Here is a 17,688-nt window from a genome sequence, read left to right on the forward strand (position 1 = left end):
GGTATAAATATCATTTTGCCAGGGAGATGGAGCTCATGTCATTTGGTTTTGAAGCTGATTAAAATGATAGTCTTTTGTCCTTTGATAGACTATCCTGGCAACATGCTGAAATATTTTAAATATTATGCTGAAGAACCTTTATGGTAAAAAAGAATGAATTAATTAATTTGAGAGAGAGAGAGTACATGATAGAGCACAGGCAGGGGGAGAGCAGAGGGAGAGAGAGAAACAGGTTCTCCACTGAGTAGAGAGCTGTTGTGGGGCCTGATCCCAGGACCCTGAGTTTATGAGTTGAGCCAAAGGCAAGACACTTAAACCCACTGAGCCACCCAGGTGCCCCGAGCCTCTTTTTAATTTATAGTTGGTGGATAGATATGGGGAAAGTAGCAGCTAAAATAGAAAAACAAGGAAAGAATTGTATTTGCCATTTCTGAGTAATTAGCAGAACAGACTGTGTCTTCTTCAGTAATTTGCATGCATCTTCCTGAATATCCTGTTTATACTTCTTTAGTCTTTTTCTCTAGAGAGTAAAGGTGGATTCTCATCATGGACCTAAAGTGTCGAGGCTTGTGTAATTTTATTTGTTTTGAGTTGCCATGGAATGCTTATCTTGGGAATCACTTTTGGAGAGATTGAGCTGATTACTTTAAGAAATTTGAAATATTTGTTTTCCAGTTTTGTGGAGAAGTAAATGAGTAACCTTACTAATTGGGTGACGAAAGTTGGGTCATTGACAGAACCTTATGATGGTAAATTTCTGTTAATGCTAAAGCAAGGCATTTTTGAGTTCTCTTATCCTTAACTCGCTCTTCTAGAATCCCTAGAGGACCTGTGCAGCAGCCTCTCGAGGACCGAATCTTCACTCCTGCTGTCTCAGCAGTGTACAGCACGGTGAGTACCTCAAGGACTGCTGTTGCAGTGCCTGACTTCTTGCACATGAGCCTTTGATATCACAGCAATGTTTGTTTGATTGGCATGTGAAGGTTTGGTAAATGGTTCATTAGAATACCAATTTAAATTAGGTATATTTACTCTGAGAAGGGTCACTAGGCCTTTTTCCTCATCATCTTAATTTAATAATTGGGTGTGAAACAAACATTGTTTTAAGATAGATTGGCTCATACATATGTGATCTTATTCCTCCTTTTTCATCTTTCTGTAATTCCCCTGTGGCCTTGTCTTATAATTCTTTTAGGAAATTGAGTTTTTTTGTTTTTTCTTTTGTTTTTTTTTAGGAAATTGAGTTTTAATTTTCTTTTTTGATGTTAAAAACCTTTTTTAAAAGTTTTAATCTTTTCAAAGTTTAAATTTTTTGAATGTAGAGGATGAAGGTCAGAAAATTAGAAGCAGATTTCAGGTGTCTGACAGTGATCTAAGGGAATTTAGTGAGAATGGAAGAGTCAGGTATACCTTTTTATTATTTCAGTTCATCATACCATTTATTCCTCATCCTACAAATAGGGTATGATAAAGCACTGATTCTTATCCTTTTGGGTTATGAATTACTTTTAGAATCTGAATGTAGTCACAATACTTTCTTCTCAAAAAAGAGCATATACCCAGTGTTTATGTATAATTTCAGAATTTCACAAATATTCATTAGGCCATTCATCAGCCCAAAGTTAAGAACTTTTGATTAGAGATACAAACATGTTATATATGGGAAAGGAAGAAGTCCTTTCATTATGGAAGTGACACTAAGCTGAAAGATATAGGACGTCTCTAGGCAGAGTAGGGAACAAAAGACCTTCTAGGAAGTTAAATTCAGAGGCATACTTAATGGAATGAATGGCCGCTAGTCAGCTTACTATGGCATGTGTGTTAGGTTTTGTAGCAGAAGCAGAGATGAGCTAGTAGATGGGTTTTGAGAGTTTTTTTTTTTTTTTTTTTAAGATTTTATTTATTTACTCGTGAGAGACAGAGAGAGAGAGAAAGGCAGAGACACAGGCAGAGAGAGAAGCAGGCTCCATGCAGGGAGCCCGATGACGTGGGACCCAATCCTGGGTCTCTAGGATCACACCCTGGGCTGAAGGCCGCACTAAACCGGTGACGCGCCCCCCCCAACCCCCCCCAGGCTGCCCGGGTTTTGAAGGTTTTAAGATTGTCATGGAGAGTTAAAACTTTATTGTACAGGAATGGTTACGATGATTTCCCTGAAACAAGTCTCAGTTTACAGATTATAGATTAACACTTGTAAATTATTTTTTGAACCCCCTGACTCTTAAAATTGATTCAATTTGGATGACAAATTGCCTGATCATTCTAATAATTAAGAACCTTCAATTTACATTGAAGAGCAGCCTTTAGTTTTTTTTTCTGGCATAAACTTTCTATAGGCCAAAGGGTTTTTTTTGTTTTGTATTGTTGGTACTGACCTTAAGGACAGCTTAATTTTTGTGTGGCATAACTCTTAGAATATACATTTCTTCTAATGATGAAAGTACTCTTTAACATTCAATTATTATTTTCAAGAATAAGATAGAAGAAAATGAAAATTTCTAGTAATCTGATTTCTGGAAGCAACTACTGTAACGATTTTTTGGGTATAGTTTCCTTTTTTCTTTCTGTTTTAGGCTATGTATAAGATATTTTATTCTAGTTTGTCAGTTCATATTATAATATTAGTTTTTCCTGTGCTATTGAAATATATCATAAATAATGGTTGTCTATTTTGTCATAAGAATTTAATATACACTGAACATTTCACAAATATTTCTTGAGCTTTTAAAGTGTATCAGGTACTGTTTGGTGTTGTGGATGTAGTAGTGAGTAAACCAAACCCATTGTACTCATAATAGAGTTTATGCCGTTCTGTCGGTTAGAAGAAAAGTAAACAAGTGTATGTGAAATATAGTAGTGGGTAGGAATAGGGGTCTTGATGAAAATGAGACAGTGTAAAGGGATAGAGAATGACTGAACAATCCTATTTTCCTAGGGCTCTTGGGACATTCTGTCTCAAGGCATTGATTGAAGTAGAAAGCTAAGAAGTGAGGGAGTGAGCCTTGCATATTTCTAGGGAAAGCATATTTCCAGTAGAAGGAACAGCAGTGCAAATGCTTAGGGATAGCGATGTGCTTGATGTGGTCTTAGAACTGCAAGGAAACTAGTGTGGTTGGAGAAGAGAGAGGGTAGGGAGAGAATTCAGAGAAGTCTCTGAAGCATGAGATTATGTGGGGCATTAATTACCATGGCAAGAATTTGGATTTTAATCTAAGTGTGCTGGAAAACCATTAGAAACTTAGGAGCAATAGGTCTGAATTTCCTTTTAAAGACCACTGTAGCTGTTCTATACAGAATAGACTGATGAGGGCAAGTGGCTGTGGTGGTGAAATAGAAGCTAGATGACGAGTTAGAGATTATTATAATAAAAAAGGCAAAAGATGGTGGTGGCTTGCTCTAAGTTGGTACAGAAAAAGATGAGTAGTGGAATTTGGTGTATATTTCGAAACTCAATAGGATATCGTATTAGCTTGGATGTGAGATGTAAAAGAAGAATAAAGAGTGATGTTATGGATTTGACTTGAGTAAATGAATGAAGGTAGTACTTTTTATTCAGAACACTGGGTGAGAAGCAGGGTTTTTGTTGAGAAAAATCAATAGTAGATATAAATATTATTTAGGTGAGAGGTTAAACATTGTTTCTAGTATTTCATATTGGAAATAACTTACTTGAATTTAAAGCCTTTCCTGAATTTTGGATTATTTTTGCAGAACAAATTCTAGAAATGATATTACTGAGTTAAAGTGTAGCTATCTATGTTTTTGAAATGCCTTATAAATGAAGACATGTGACTTCTTAAACTTAGTACTTTGGAGAGGAAGTTATCCAAATCCCACAGTGTCTGCTACAGAGTTTACATGTCATGTTATGAAGCAAAAGGTTTTGAATTTATTTTTGTGTTAGATCATATGTGACTTTTCTATTTGAAGCCACTGCCTTTTATACAGTCCTTCAGTTAATTAAAAAAGTAGGTGCATCAATTATATATAATGCCTTTTCTGGAATGACAAGAAATTTTATTTTAGGCAATAAAAGTTACCTTCAAATTTGGCAGTCTTCACTTTTTTTTTGATCAGTTGTTTCCATTCGTAGCAATTTTAGTCTCTGCCTCACTTTTACAGTGTTGTACATACTAACTGAATGAATAGGAGAGTAGTTGACCAGGTGCTTTGACATTTTTAATCCCCCTTCTCAGCCCCAGGAGTATGTATTGGTCACTATTTTTCTAGTGTCTGGGTCCATTAGCATCATTTCTGTGGCATGAAGTAAAGGCTAATCTTTATTTGTTCACCTCCTCCTGCCTCACCACATGACGCCCATATGTCTCTTGAATTGAGTTGGTGAATTCCTTGAAAGGTAAAAATGAATCCTGGCCAGTTTTTAAAAATTATAAAATCAAAGATTTTACTTTTTTATGTCTGTTTGCAGGCTTTATACCTTTATTTCAGCCATTATAGATAGGTTTTCTGCTGATAAAGTATCATCTGAAGTAGGAATTTTTTTGGTGTTTGTTTAAAAAATTTTTTTAAGGATTTTATTTGTTTGTTCATGAGAGACACACAGAGAGAGGCAGAGACACAGGCAGAGGGAGAAGCAGGATCCCTGCCGGGAGCCTGACGCGGAACTTGATCCTGGGACTCCAGAATCAAGGCCTGGGCGGAAGGCAGGTGCTAAACTGCTGAGCCAGCCAGGGATCCCAGACTTTGTTTTTTGAAGGTCGATTTATTTATTTTAGAGAGAGAGGCAAGTGGGAGAGTGGGAGAGGGAGAGACTCTCAGGCAGACTCTACACTGAACGTGGAGCCTGACGTGGGGAACAATTCCAGGACCTTGAAATCATGACCTGAACCGGAACCAAGAGTTGAATGCCTAACTGGCTGTGTTAGACACCCCAGGACTCAGTTTTTATAATGCTGTGATATTACATGTTTTAGCCTGATTATCATTCATTCATTCATTCATTCATTCATTCATTCATTCATTTTAGCCTGATTTATAGAAGTTTCTCTTTGGGATATTTATCAGGGATGGGAGGGATACGTTTGTCATTATTCGTTTTTAGCCATAATTTCATTGAGAGTGATTGATTATGTGAACATAAAAGGAATAAAGCCAGTAGTTTTTAAGCTCTAGTAAGAGAAATATATACTATATGGACGAGAGAAAATGGTACAACTGAAGAGGGATGAGCTAATTTGATGTATATTTATTAGTAATTGTCATGCTTCTGAAAACAAAATGAAATTTCACCATGTTGTATATTTTTGGCTTACCATTTTATTTAGAAAAATTAGATTTTATGGCTATTTTTTAGAAAGATTTTTATTTATTTATTCATGAGAGACACACAGAGAGAAGCAGATACTAGGCAGAGAAAGAAGCAGACACTAGGCAGAGGGAGAAGTAGGCTCCCCACAGGGACTTGGATCCCCAGACCCCAAGATCACAACCTGAGCCAAAGGCAGACCCTCATCATTGAACCACCCAGGTGCCCCAGATTTATGGCTATTAAATATTTTTCTTTTAAAGTGAGCTCTGTCCCCAGTGTGGAGCCCAATTTGAGGCCTAAACTCTTTACCCTGAGATCATGATTTGATCTGAGATTAAGAGTTGGTTACTTAACTGAGCCACCCAGGTGCTCCTAAAGCCAGTATTTTTAATATAATTGCAGAAATGAACTTAATACACAATTTGCTTGGAATAATGACTCTACTACAAGAAGCAGCAGTCATATATTTTGGTGTATTGGAAGAGTTATTAACTGCTTCTTCAAAATTCCAATAAATAAGCTGAATAAATTACTCCTTAATAGTGTAACATTTCATGATCCTGTTCAGCCAGCTTATACTTTTAAAGCCTTGATTCTGTCATCTTGTAGTTCTGTGCCATCTAAGTAGAAAATCATGCTTTTATTTTAATTTTTTTTTCAGGTCACTGATAAACACTGGGTAGACCAACATGTCAATGGAGGTACCTGCATAGGGACAAAATTTAGTATGGGTTGATCAACACTTCTTAGACAGTTGTATCCAGCAAGATGTAAATCTACTTAATTGTCCAGTGATCTATCATAATAATAATAATAGTAATCCATTTTTCCCTCCAGTGGTAAATACACCAGTTGAATTGATTATTTATGTAGACTTTATTTTTAAAAATAGCTTCATTGGGGTATATTTGATACACTAGATAGATAGATAGATAGATAGTCCTAATGGTTTAGATGTATCTAAAATGTACTATTTAAAGTATATAATTTGGTAAGTTTTTTTTTTAAAGATTTTATTTATTTATTCATGGGTAAGTTTTAACATATACATATACCCATGAAACCTTTGCTACAATCAAAATTAAGATATGCATCATTCTTAAAAGTTTCTTTATTTCTTTCATAATTTTTTTTTCTACTTTCCCCCGACCATTATTCTTCTTTCTGTTATTAAGGATTCATTTAAAAGTATAATAAAAAAAAAATATAATAGGAAAAGGAATAATGCAGTAGATACTGGTTGTTTTTTGTTTTTTGATTTTTCTTTTGTGACTCAAGTTAATTATTTCAAGATATTTCTTTTTTTTGTTTTTTTAAAGATTTTGCTTATTTATTAATGAGAGGCACAGAGAGAGAGAGAGAGAGAGCGGCAGAGACACAGGCAGAGGGAGAAGCAGGCTCTATGCAGGGAGCCCGACGTGGGAGACTCGATCCTGGGTCACCAGGATCAGGCCCTGGGATGAAGGCGGCGCTAAATTGCTGAGCCACTCGGGCTGCCCTATTTCAAGATATTTCCATGTTGTGTTTATTAGTAGCATCTTCTTGGGAGGAAAAGTAAACTTTAGGCTTAAGATTTAGGGCTTTCATAATCACATGTCCTATATATTCTTTTCCCCCCTACAGTAGAGTTTGGTTTCTTAAACATAATATAAATCATGTGATTATACAATTAGGTTGTTTTCTTTTTTTTAATACAACATTGTATGTTAAATCATCTCCCATGTTATTACATAACAGAAACATACACATAAGTTTAAGTATCATGTCTGTGAGGTGAACCATAATTTATATAATCAGTAAATTTAAAAATTGGTGTTTGGCTTAAAGATTCCCTTTTCTTTATTTTCTGTTTTAAATAATTTGTGGGGCTCCTGGGTGGCTCAGTGGGTTAAGTGTTTGCCTTTGGGTCAGGTCATCATCCTGGGGTCCTGAGATAGAGCCTGTTTCTCCCTCTCCTGCCTGCCACTCCCCCTGCTTCTTTTCTCTCTGTCTTTCTCTCTCCCCCTCTGTCAAATAAATAAGTAAAATCTTTAAAAAAATAATTTTGTGATATATACATATGCATAAATAAAAAATATATGTGTGTGAATTTTTTAATCTATTTCCTTAGGCTACGATTCTCAAAAGTAACCTTATATGTTAAAACACAACATACTTTAAAGATAATTAATATTTTTGACATATAGTTATGGCAGGGTATAGTTATGGTATAGTTAGGGTATGTTGCTGCAAACCGTACAGGAGCATATCCATTTCATTGTATCTTGAGTTTCAGGTGTTCCTATTTTTTTTCCTTTAAAGATTTTATTTTTTTATTCCTGAGAATACAGAGAGGAGAGAGAGAGAGAGAGAGAGAAGCAGGCTCCATGCAGGGAGCCTGACGGTGGCACTCGATCTTGGGTCTCCAGGATCATGCCCTGGGCTGTAGGCAGCACTAAACCTCTGAGCCACCTGGGCTGCCCCTATTTTTTTTTTTAATATTTCGTCTATTTATTTAATATTTCATCTATTTTTTGAAATATTTCATCTATTTATTTATTTATTTAGAGTGGGAGCAGGAAAGAGGGTCAGAGGGAGCGAGAGAAAAAGAATCTCAAGCAGATTCCACCCTAACCATCATGCCCATTGTGGGGCCTGATCTCGTGACCCTGTGATCATGACCTGAGGTGAAATCAACTGATAAAGCCACCCCAGCACCCTCAGGTGGTCCCTGAGAGTGTATTTTCAGTTGTATTTGCTAACATAGGTCAAAAGTGCTATTTCCCAGTTCGCAAAAGAGAAAATTAGCAGATTTTAATTGGCTGTGGAAGAATGCTTAACATTGGTAAAATAATGATGTCATAGTTTGTCAAGAAAATTAGCAAAGTTTTAATTATTACCCATTTCTCAGTTGTAGGAATGTAATAATTAGGAATGTTTCAGGACTTTTTAAAAAAAATTTTATTTCTTTATTAGAGACACACAGAGAGAAAGGCAGAGACACAGGCAGAGGGAGAAGCAGGCTCCATGCAGGGAGCCCGATGTGGGACTCGATCCCAGGTCTCCAGGATCACACCCTTGGCTGAAGGCGGCCCTAAACCCCTAAGCCACCCCGGGTTGCCCAGGACTTTGTTTTTCAAAGCCTTTTAATCTTTTTTCCTGTTTAATATTTTTGCATTATGGAGTATAGAAACGGAATAAGTTTTCCTATTTGTTGGGACACAAAGGATTTTATTGTAAGAAGACTGTAGAATTTACAATTATTATTGTTGTCACTTTTCTCCAATAGCATTACTTATGTGTGACCATAGTTAGATATCCTGATTTTTGTCTTTGAAATTTAAATAAAGGATGAAAATCATATCAATACTTTTTAAAAAATGAAATTATTGTAAAATATGTATAACATAAAATTTGCCATCCTAATTATTTTATTTTTTAAAAAGTTTTATTTTATTAGTTTTTAAAGATTTTATTTATTTATTCATGAGAGACAGAGAGAGGCAGGCTCCATGCAGGGAGCCCAATGTGGGACTCGATCCCAGGCCTGCAGGATAACGCCCTGAGTTGAAGGGACATGCTCAACCCCTGAGCCACCCCGGCATCCCGAAAATATTTTATTTATTTAAGTAATTTGTACACCCAATTTGGGGCTTAAACTCAACCCCGAAATCAAGAACCACATGCTCTTCCAGCAGAACTAGCCAGGCATCCCCCATTTTAATAATTTTAAAGTATACAGTTGGGGCATCTGGGTGTCTCAGTTTTTGAGCATCTGCTTTTGGCTCAGGTTGTGTTCCTGGGATCGGGTCTCGCATCAGGCTCCCTGTGAGGAGCCTGCTTCTCCCTCTGCCTATGTCTCTGCCTCTCTCTCTGTGTCTCTCATGAATGAATAAATAAAAAAAACTTTAAAAAAAGTATACAGTTAAATGGTACTAATACATTCATCTTGTGCAGCCATTATCACCACACATCCACAGAACTCTTTTCATTTTAAAAACTGAAAATCTGGCTATTACAACAACTATAACTACTCTATAACAACTCTTCATTTTCCCTTATCTTGAGTGTCTGGAAACTAACTTTCTTCCTTCCTTGCTTCCTTCCTTGCTTCCTTCCTTCCTTCCTTCCTTCTTCCCTCCCTCCCTCCTTCCCTCCCTCCTTCCCTGTCTCCCTCCCTCCCTCTCTTCTTTCTTTCTTTCTTTTTCTTTCTTTCTTTTCTTTTCTTTTCTTTTCTTTTCAGAATTTTTTAAAAATATTTTTTATTTTATTTATTCATGAGAGACACAGAGAGAGAGAGGGGGGCACAGACACAGGCAGAGGGAGAAGCAGGCTCCATGCAGCTAGCCCAATGTGGGATTTGATCCTGGAACTCCAGGATCATGTCCTGAGCCAAAGGCGTACGCTTAACTGCTGAGCCACCCAGGCATCCCTTTATTTTATTTTTGATATGTCCTTGCATATCTTGAATAAATAAGTACCACTTGGTCATGATATATCATCCTCCTAATATGCTGTTGGGTTCTGTTTGCTGGTTGGTTGGCTTTTTGTTTTTTATTTTTTTAAATTATTTTGAGGAGTTTTGCATTGTTACTGGTCTTTCGTTTTCTATAATGCCTTTATCTGGCTTTCCTGTCAAGATCATGCTGGCCTCATAGAATGATAAAGGAATATTCTTCATTTTTTTGGAAAAGTTTGAGAAGAATTAGTATTCCTTTTTAAATGTTTGGTGGCATTTCCCAATGAAGCCATCAAGTCCAAGGCTTTTCTTTTTTGCTTTTTTTGGTAGTTTTTTGAGTATTGATTCAGTTTCCTTACTAGTTACATGTCTATTCAGATTTTATTTCTTCGTGATTTAGTCTTGGTAGATTTTGTGTTTCTAGGAATCGGTCCATTTCATCTACATGATCCAATTTGTTGTTGTTTAGTTATTTTCTTAATATTGGCTGTTGATTTAATGTTCTTCTCAGAATTCTCTAATCACTTGAAAAAAATCTAGGCCAGTGATTCTCAACTAGAGATGCTTTTGCCCTCCAGAGGACATTTGGCAATGTCTGGAAACATTTTTTGTTGTCATAATTTGATGCAGGGGTAGAGAAGGAGTGCTCGTGGCATTTGAAAGCCAGAGACCAAGGATGCACTTGAACATTCCAAAGTTAACAGGGGATCCTTGTAGCAAAAGTTATTCTAAAATGTCACGAATGCCATGGCTGAGCAACCCTGATTTTTATCTTATCTAAATGTTAGCAACATTATTAAGATTACTTAAAATTGTTAACACTCAATCCAGCTAGTATTTGTTGAATACCCACTATGTATGACTTACTGTATTACTTCTGGGAGAAAAACATTGATTTGAAAGTAAAAGCTAATGAAAATTGTAGTAAGTGCCTTGAAGGAGATATATAGGCTATAAAATTGATAACTGAGTACTTCTTAATTAGGTATGAGTGGTAGGCCAGATAAGGTGGAATTTTAGGATATCTGAACCAGGAGGAGAACTCAGCTCTTCACGGATAGGGATGAAATGTGTGAACCTTCCAGATAGATTTGCAGCGATTCAAAGGCATTTTAGATGAATAGAGCTCTCCTGTTCCTTGGAAGCTCATGTTTTGGAGACAGCGCTACATGGTAGTCTGGGATCTGGTGCTCTCCATTAAAATGCTTGCTCAGTACTTGGAATGTGGCTAATGTGACTGAGGAGCTGAAATTTTAATTTTATGTAATTTTCCTTTATTGAAGTTTAAAAATCACTAGTGGTGTTCATATTGGAAACTGCAGCTCTGTGACAAAATCTAGATCATGCTAATTTTGTAAGGTTCTGAAAAGGCATTTGGATTTTACTTGGCATACAGGAAATCCATTGAAGGATTTCAAGTATGGATATGACATGATTAAGATGTAAATTATAAAAATGCTTTGATATTTATGGTATTGGTGGATAAATTAGAATTTACATTTTACGTGGGGATCATAATGGATAATAGTTGAACATGGCTAACTGGCTCCTGAATGCTACCAGTTGAATTCAGATCCTTGTGCTTTCACATGCAGTTGTGTGGGTCATTGAGCAAGTTGCTTAAAACTCTTTTGTACCTCAATTTCCTTCCTCATTAATAAAATGGAGACAGTTATAGTATTTATCTCAAAAGGTCATTATGAAGGTTAAATGAGACAAATCCATTTAAAACTGATAAAGCCTGATATGTAATCATTAAGGGATTTAGCAGCAACTGCTGCCACTGTCACTACTCTAGTTTTATCAGTATTACAATAAGAACCAGGGAACTACTAACTGCTCTTAGCATCTGTTTGAAGTGACATTTGCACAGGCTTAATGTAGTGTTAAATAAAATGCTTATTTGTTTTCTATTTTAATAGTGTAGATTTTAAAACTTTAGTATTTATCATAAACATCATACAGGATAATCTGTGGAATGTCTAACTTTATTAAAATAGGAAAGTGAACTCTTTCTTTTAATAAATTAATGTACATTATAGAAAACGAAGAAAATTAGGAGATAAAAGACTTCTTGTGTCATTATCCATGTATTAAATACTGTTAACTCTTTTTATATTTCCTCCTTTTAGTCTGTAACTACCATATTGTTAGATATGTTGTTTTATTTTTAATAATTCCATGCAATTGTTTTTAGCTAAAATCTAATTTTAACAATGTTGCCAGTAATTATTGTAATTCTCGATTATTGTCACCTTATTTTTATAAATTGGTAGTAAAATAAGTAACAAAAAAATTGGTATTATAGAAAGGTAGTCAGTTGAGGTAAGACATGTATTACTTTTCTTTCCATGTAGTTTACTTTTTATTGTAATATAATTGACATTTAACATTGTAAATTTCAGGCATACATCCTGTTGATTTGATATACTTACATTTTGTACTGTGATTATCACCATTACCTTAGCTAACCCCTCCATCATGTCACATAGTTATTCTTTTTTGTCGTGAGAACATTTAAGGTCTAGTGTCTTAACAACTTCCAATTATATAATACAGTATTGTTAACAATAATCACAATGCTGTACATTACATCCCCGGAATCTTCGTTCAACATTTCCCAGATTCCTCAACCTCCAGCCCCTGAGAATTACTATTCTATTCTTTGTGTCTAGGAGTTTGTTTTATATTCCACATTTAAGTACTATTATGAAGTATTGGTCTTTGCCTGTCTGATTTATCTCACTTAGTGTAATGCCCTTAAGGTCTATCCATGTTATCGCTAAGGGCAAATTTCCTTATGGCTGAATAATAAGTGCATGTGTGTATGTACATCGAATCTTCTTTAATCATTCGTCTGATGTGAAGTTGTTTCCATATCTTGCTTATTGTGAATAGTGCTGCAGTCAACCTGGAGTGCACTTAATCTTTTCTTTTTTTTTATAGAGAGGAAGGGGGAGGGAAGGAGAGAGGCTCTTAATTAAGCAGGCTCCACATCCAGAGCTGAACTTCACACGAGGCTGATCTCACGACCCCTAGATCATGACCTGAGCTGAAATCAGAAGGTGGATGTTTAATTGACTGGGCCATCAGGCGCCCCAGATCATGCTTATCTTTTTGTTATCTTGTTTTCATTTCCTTTGGATATATACCCCGATGTAGGATTGCTGAGTCATAGAGTCCAGCTGAGTGTAAGCCTTATATTATTATGTCTCCACACAACCTGGGGCTCAAACTTATAACCAAGAATCAGATGCTTCACTGAATGAGCCAGCCAGGCACTCCAAGCTTTGTATTATTCTGAGGGATCACCTTGGATTGAATTTTAAAAAATTTGTCAGGTACAAGATTGAGTATGTTTCATCATTTCCTTAATTTTTCCTGGGCTCTCCTTTTACTAACATCTTCAGGATGTTTTATAAGGCAGCTAATTCTTAGGGCATCTGGGTGGCTCAGTTGGTTAGTGTGACTTTGGCTCAGTTTATGATCTCGGGGTCCTGTGATCAAGCTTCTAGTTGGGCTCCATGCTCAGTAGGGAGTCTGCTTGTCCCTCACCTTCTACCCCTCCCTGTGCTTCTCTGTGCTCTTTCTCTCAAATAAACAAACAAATAAACAAATAAATAAAATCTTTAAAAGAAAGCTCATTCTTCATTATCACTAACATCACTCTCTTTTAGCCAGTTTTATAATCAGCATCATTAAATACTTTTGAAATGCTGATTCTGCTACTGCTGTATTTTGTTGTTGTTGCAAATAAGCCTTTATTTAATTAGGTCTAGTCTTTTTTTTCTATATTGTTTTTCTTTGTAAATATAGAATAGATTCATTTATCTATTGTAAAATTTAAAACGTGTTTGAAGTTACTTTTCTATGGCATTATAAATATAACTGAAAAAAAAAGAAAAAAGAAAGAAAAAAATAAATATAACTGAAAAAGACTGTCCTTTTGGTGCTTGCTATCAGATCTTAAATATTGGAAATATGACAGTTATAAAGGATAATGAAGACAGACTTAGTTTAGTAAATGTTTATTGAGTGATAACTGTTCAAGATTTTGTGTCATAATATGGGAAAATGATGGTAGATATGATTCTTGTCTTAAAGAGTTCTTATTTTGTCAGGCAAGATGACAATATACTGTTTTAAGTATATACTGGAAAATGAGGAGGACATATTAATGACCATATAAATTAGGACAAGTATATCTAATTAAATAGTAACATTTGTTGATAGAGTTATCATGAGTTCTCATTAGGCATAAGTACTTAGAGGAATAGAGCATAGCTATAACTATTCATGAGAGAAATAACAGGCCTAGATGAATTTTCAGCCATCAAATGCAGAAGGACAGAAGATTTGGACTCTATCTTAGGAAAAGTAGGGATAAGTGAACATATTCTAGTTAAGTAAACTGGATGATGAGAATACTATTCCACAGTGTAATAAGTCATGAAATTTATAAGAATTGACGACACCTGATCAGAGGAATGGACGATGGGGAAATTAATAGTTCATAGAATATTTTCTTCATCATTGTTAGTTACTGATGATGTAACACTTAATGAGCACTTACTATGTCCCAGACACTATTCTAAGCACTTTACTTGCCTTAGCCCGTTTAATCCCTATAGCAAAGGTATGAGGTAAGTATAATTATATCCCCTTTATTAGTTGGGAAAACAGATACAGAAAAATGATGAAAAATCTTGCCCAAGTTCATCTAGCTACTAAGTGTAAGGGCTGGGCTTGAATTCAGCTGGATATTTAACATTTATTAAGTGATAATTGTGTCCCAGGCACCATCCTAGGTGTTATACAGTGCACTGCACTGCTTAATCCTTAAGACAGCCTTCATTTACAAATAGGGAAATGGGTTCAGAAAAGTTGGATAATTTGAATACAGGTCTGTCTCTCTTCACAGCTCATATGTGGAAAGCTGCCTTCTTTTTCTTGAATTCTCACAAGGTAAAAAGCACTACAATACTCAGTGTTTTTAGGATCAGGACTCTTAATCATTTGATGAAAGCTATAGATCTACTTTGTAGAACAGTGAACACATAAACATACATATTTTTATTGCGGTTTTAAGAAAGTCCAAGGATTGTTTGAATGTAGCTAAAAGACCCTCACTTGTAAGATTCATTGCTCTAGCCTAGATTACCTTTCCCTTGCAAGGGTGCTCTGTTACACTCTGGTCCTGATTCTTGATATAGGGAAGTAGCCCAGCTGTTACTTTATGTATCGTATGTTCAGTGGACAAGCCTTATTAAGATCTTTGCCTACTCTCCATCATGAAGTACCCTTTTTTTTTAGTTTTTATATATAGGAGTTCAAACCCTTTTTTTTTTTTTTATTTAGCTTGGCAACTGCACTATGTGCAGTTTATTTATATCTTAGTTTTTAAAATTTCTGGGTCTGCTTTTCTGCCTGTCTTGTTATATACCGAGTAATGACATTTATGAAAGTTAGGATTTCTTATAAATATTCAGTATGAATTTGCTCATAAATTGTTAAATCACATACCTAATTAAAATATTATTTAATACGTATTTACCTCATTTTTCTCCTTCAAAAGAAGGATTAACCTTAAAGATATAAAAGTTGTTCTGTAGTTAAATGTCATTTATAAATTGCTTTTGAATTTCTCCGGTAAGAAAACAGTAGAATAATCAAGGCCTTTAATCTCAAAGAACTTTGAAAATGTGTTGCATTTAACTCTGGGATATTCCCCTCAGGTCCATTTATAATACTATATGTACTGTTGTTAAAAACAAAACAACTGATAGGGACCAATTTAAAATGAGAGGAGTCCTGAGAAATTGGACTGTCATAAGCAACTGTGTGGTAAATGGAGTTGTAATTATTTCAAGAAAAAAGAAAAAATATTATTACTTAAAGTATGGATTTATTATCGCTGTGAAGTTGGTGGCATGAATAGCGAGGTCATTTTTTACTGCAATCTTTGATAGACATAAAAATGTTTAACTTCCACCTCATACACCCTTTTTATCTTTTAAAAGCACATTCTGGCTGTCAGAAATTCTGTAGGTAAGAGATTGGAAGGATTACCATCTTTATCCATTGTGTCATTCTCTGTTTGTTTAATTGCCATATAGTATGAACACTCCAGTTCAGTAGAAGGGTATTTAATTTCTTTAACTGTTAAACATCCAAAGAACTTTTGTTGGGAATTTGAAGATTTGCAAAATCAGCAGTACATTTTAGTCTTTATTTGTTCAATAAGTATTTATTTAGTAATTTTTTAGAAAATTCAGAAAAGTTAACCGTGTAGATCTTTTTAAAGATTTCTTTATTAATTTGTGAGAGGGAGAGAGTGCTCATGCACCGGTGGGGGTAGGGTCACAGGGAGAGAATCTCAAGCAGACTGCACAAAGGGTAGAGCCCATCGCGGGGCCTCCATCCCACAACTGGAGATCGTGACCTGAGCCAAAACCAAGAGTGAGAGCTTACTATATGTGCTACCCAGGCACCTCCTTGTTTGAAACATTTGAAGTCCCAATTCAGGGAGTTTTCCCTTGAGGAAGACATGTATTAAAAAGAAAAGGAAAGAGATATAATGGTGAAATGTATGACTGAAAGATTATTCAACTGTTAATTCCAGAAGAGGTCTTGAGGCCAAAGACCTTTTGAATACTGACCAAGCATTTTATTACGAGTACTAAGTATTTTCCAGAAGAAGATAATAAATTACATCACAAAAAAAGGGTTTGAGAGCAGCTTACTTTCCTCATGCTCATATTTTGGGCTAGGTTCTCAGGGAGAAAAAGTAAAAAAGAGAGAGAGGTCACTTAGTTTGTGTACTATGATGATCTTTGACTCTTCTAGGGGAGTATGGATGACATGTCTCACTTGCCTTGGGCCTGTTCCAGGGCAACTTAATATTGACTTTGATAATGTAATTGGATCTATGCTTATATTTAGTTGAATACCAAGTTCTAAGTTCTAATACCTTGGGACTAAAAACAAATTCATTTATTTTGGTTAGTTAGATAAATTGTTCATTAGCAACTGAGAGATCAATAAAAAGAAAGCAAACCAGGGTAGCCCGGGTGGCTCAGCGGTTTAGCGCTGCCTTCAGCCCAGGGTGTGATCCTGGAGACCTGGGATCGAGTCCCATGTCAGGCTCCCTGCATTGGAGCCTGCTTCTTCCACTGCCTGTGTCTCTGCCTCTTTCTCCCTGTGTTGTTTCTCATGAATAAATAAATAAAATCTTAAAAAAAAAAAAAAAGAAAGCAAACCAGAGTTTAAAAGAAATTAAATTGCAATGCCTAGTGCCATTGCTGTTGTTAAAGCTCTGTGAGTAATCTCCCAACCTTGTGCATAGTGGAAAGCTAAGAGTTACTAGTTTTTTTGTTTTGTTTTGTTTTGTTTTGTTTTTGAGTTACTAATTTTTACGTGTGAAAATCGTTTTACTAAATGGTTACAATATCTATAGATACTCCTTACCATTCTTTGTAATTTTTCTCATGACAGCTATCCCTAATTGATTAAGGTTTTACTACTGACTTGGGAAAGGACCTTCAAATATTCTTTTTCTTTTAATTCCACTCCATAACATAGAGTGTTAATATTAGTTTCAGGTGTACAGTGTAGTGATTGAACAATTCCCTTGTCTGCTGCCATCTTCCCTCACAAAAGCAGGACCTTGGAATCTTAAGACAGTTCTCCAGGCTAGTGTTAACAATGAAAAAAGTAAAAAATCCATTTGCTATCTTAGCCTACTCCTTTTCTATACTATAAGGCAGCTCTGACCACTTTACCTGGTATTTATGAGTTGATATTCCAAGTCAATTTTACTGTCAAAGAGCCAAATTAAAAATAGTGAGATTTAGTGGAATTATACAGTATTTATATATACTCAGTTGCCTGAGTGGCTACTTGTCTGCAGGCACTGTCTTAAGTGCTTGTTACATCCTGTTCCTTTCCTTGAGTACTACAAGCAGGTAAACAGATAATGAGA

The 17,688-nt window shown here is 35.6% G+C and overlaps 1 protein-coding gene across 49 annotated transcripts in view; it reads left to right on the forward strand.

The window, feature by feature from the left end:
* EIF4G3 (eukaryotic translation initiation factor 4 gamma 3) overlaps window positions 1–17,688 on the forward strand; it is a 333,558-nt gene that overhangs the window by 101,425 nt on the left and 214,445 nt on the right. For all 49 annotated transcript variants that reach the window (XM_072750926.1, XM_072750903.1, XM_072750897.1 and 46 more), the window contains one exon: window positions 816–891. In XM_072750926.1, the coding sequence (XP_072607027.1) occupies window positions 816–891 (76 nt within the window). Of the gene's footprint in view, window positions 1–815; window positions 892–17,688 lie in introns of those variants that run through there.

Source organism: Vulpes vulpes, chromosome 2, assembly GCF_048418805.1.
Source record: "Vulpes vulpes isolate BD-2025 chromosome 2, VulVul3, whole genome shotgun sequence".
In the NCBI taxonomy this organism is placed as follows: domain Eukaryota; kingdom Metazoa; phylum Chordata; class Mammalia; order Carnivora; family Canidae; genus Vulpes; species Vulpes vulpes.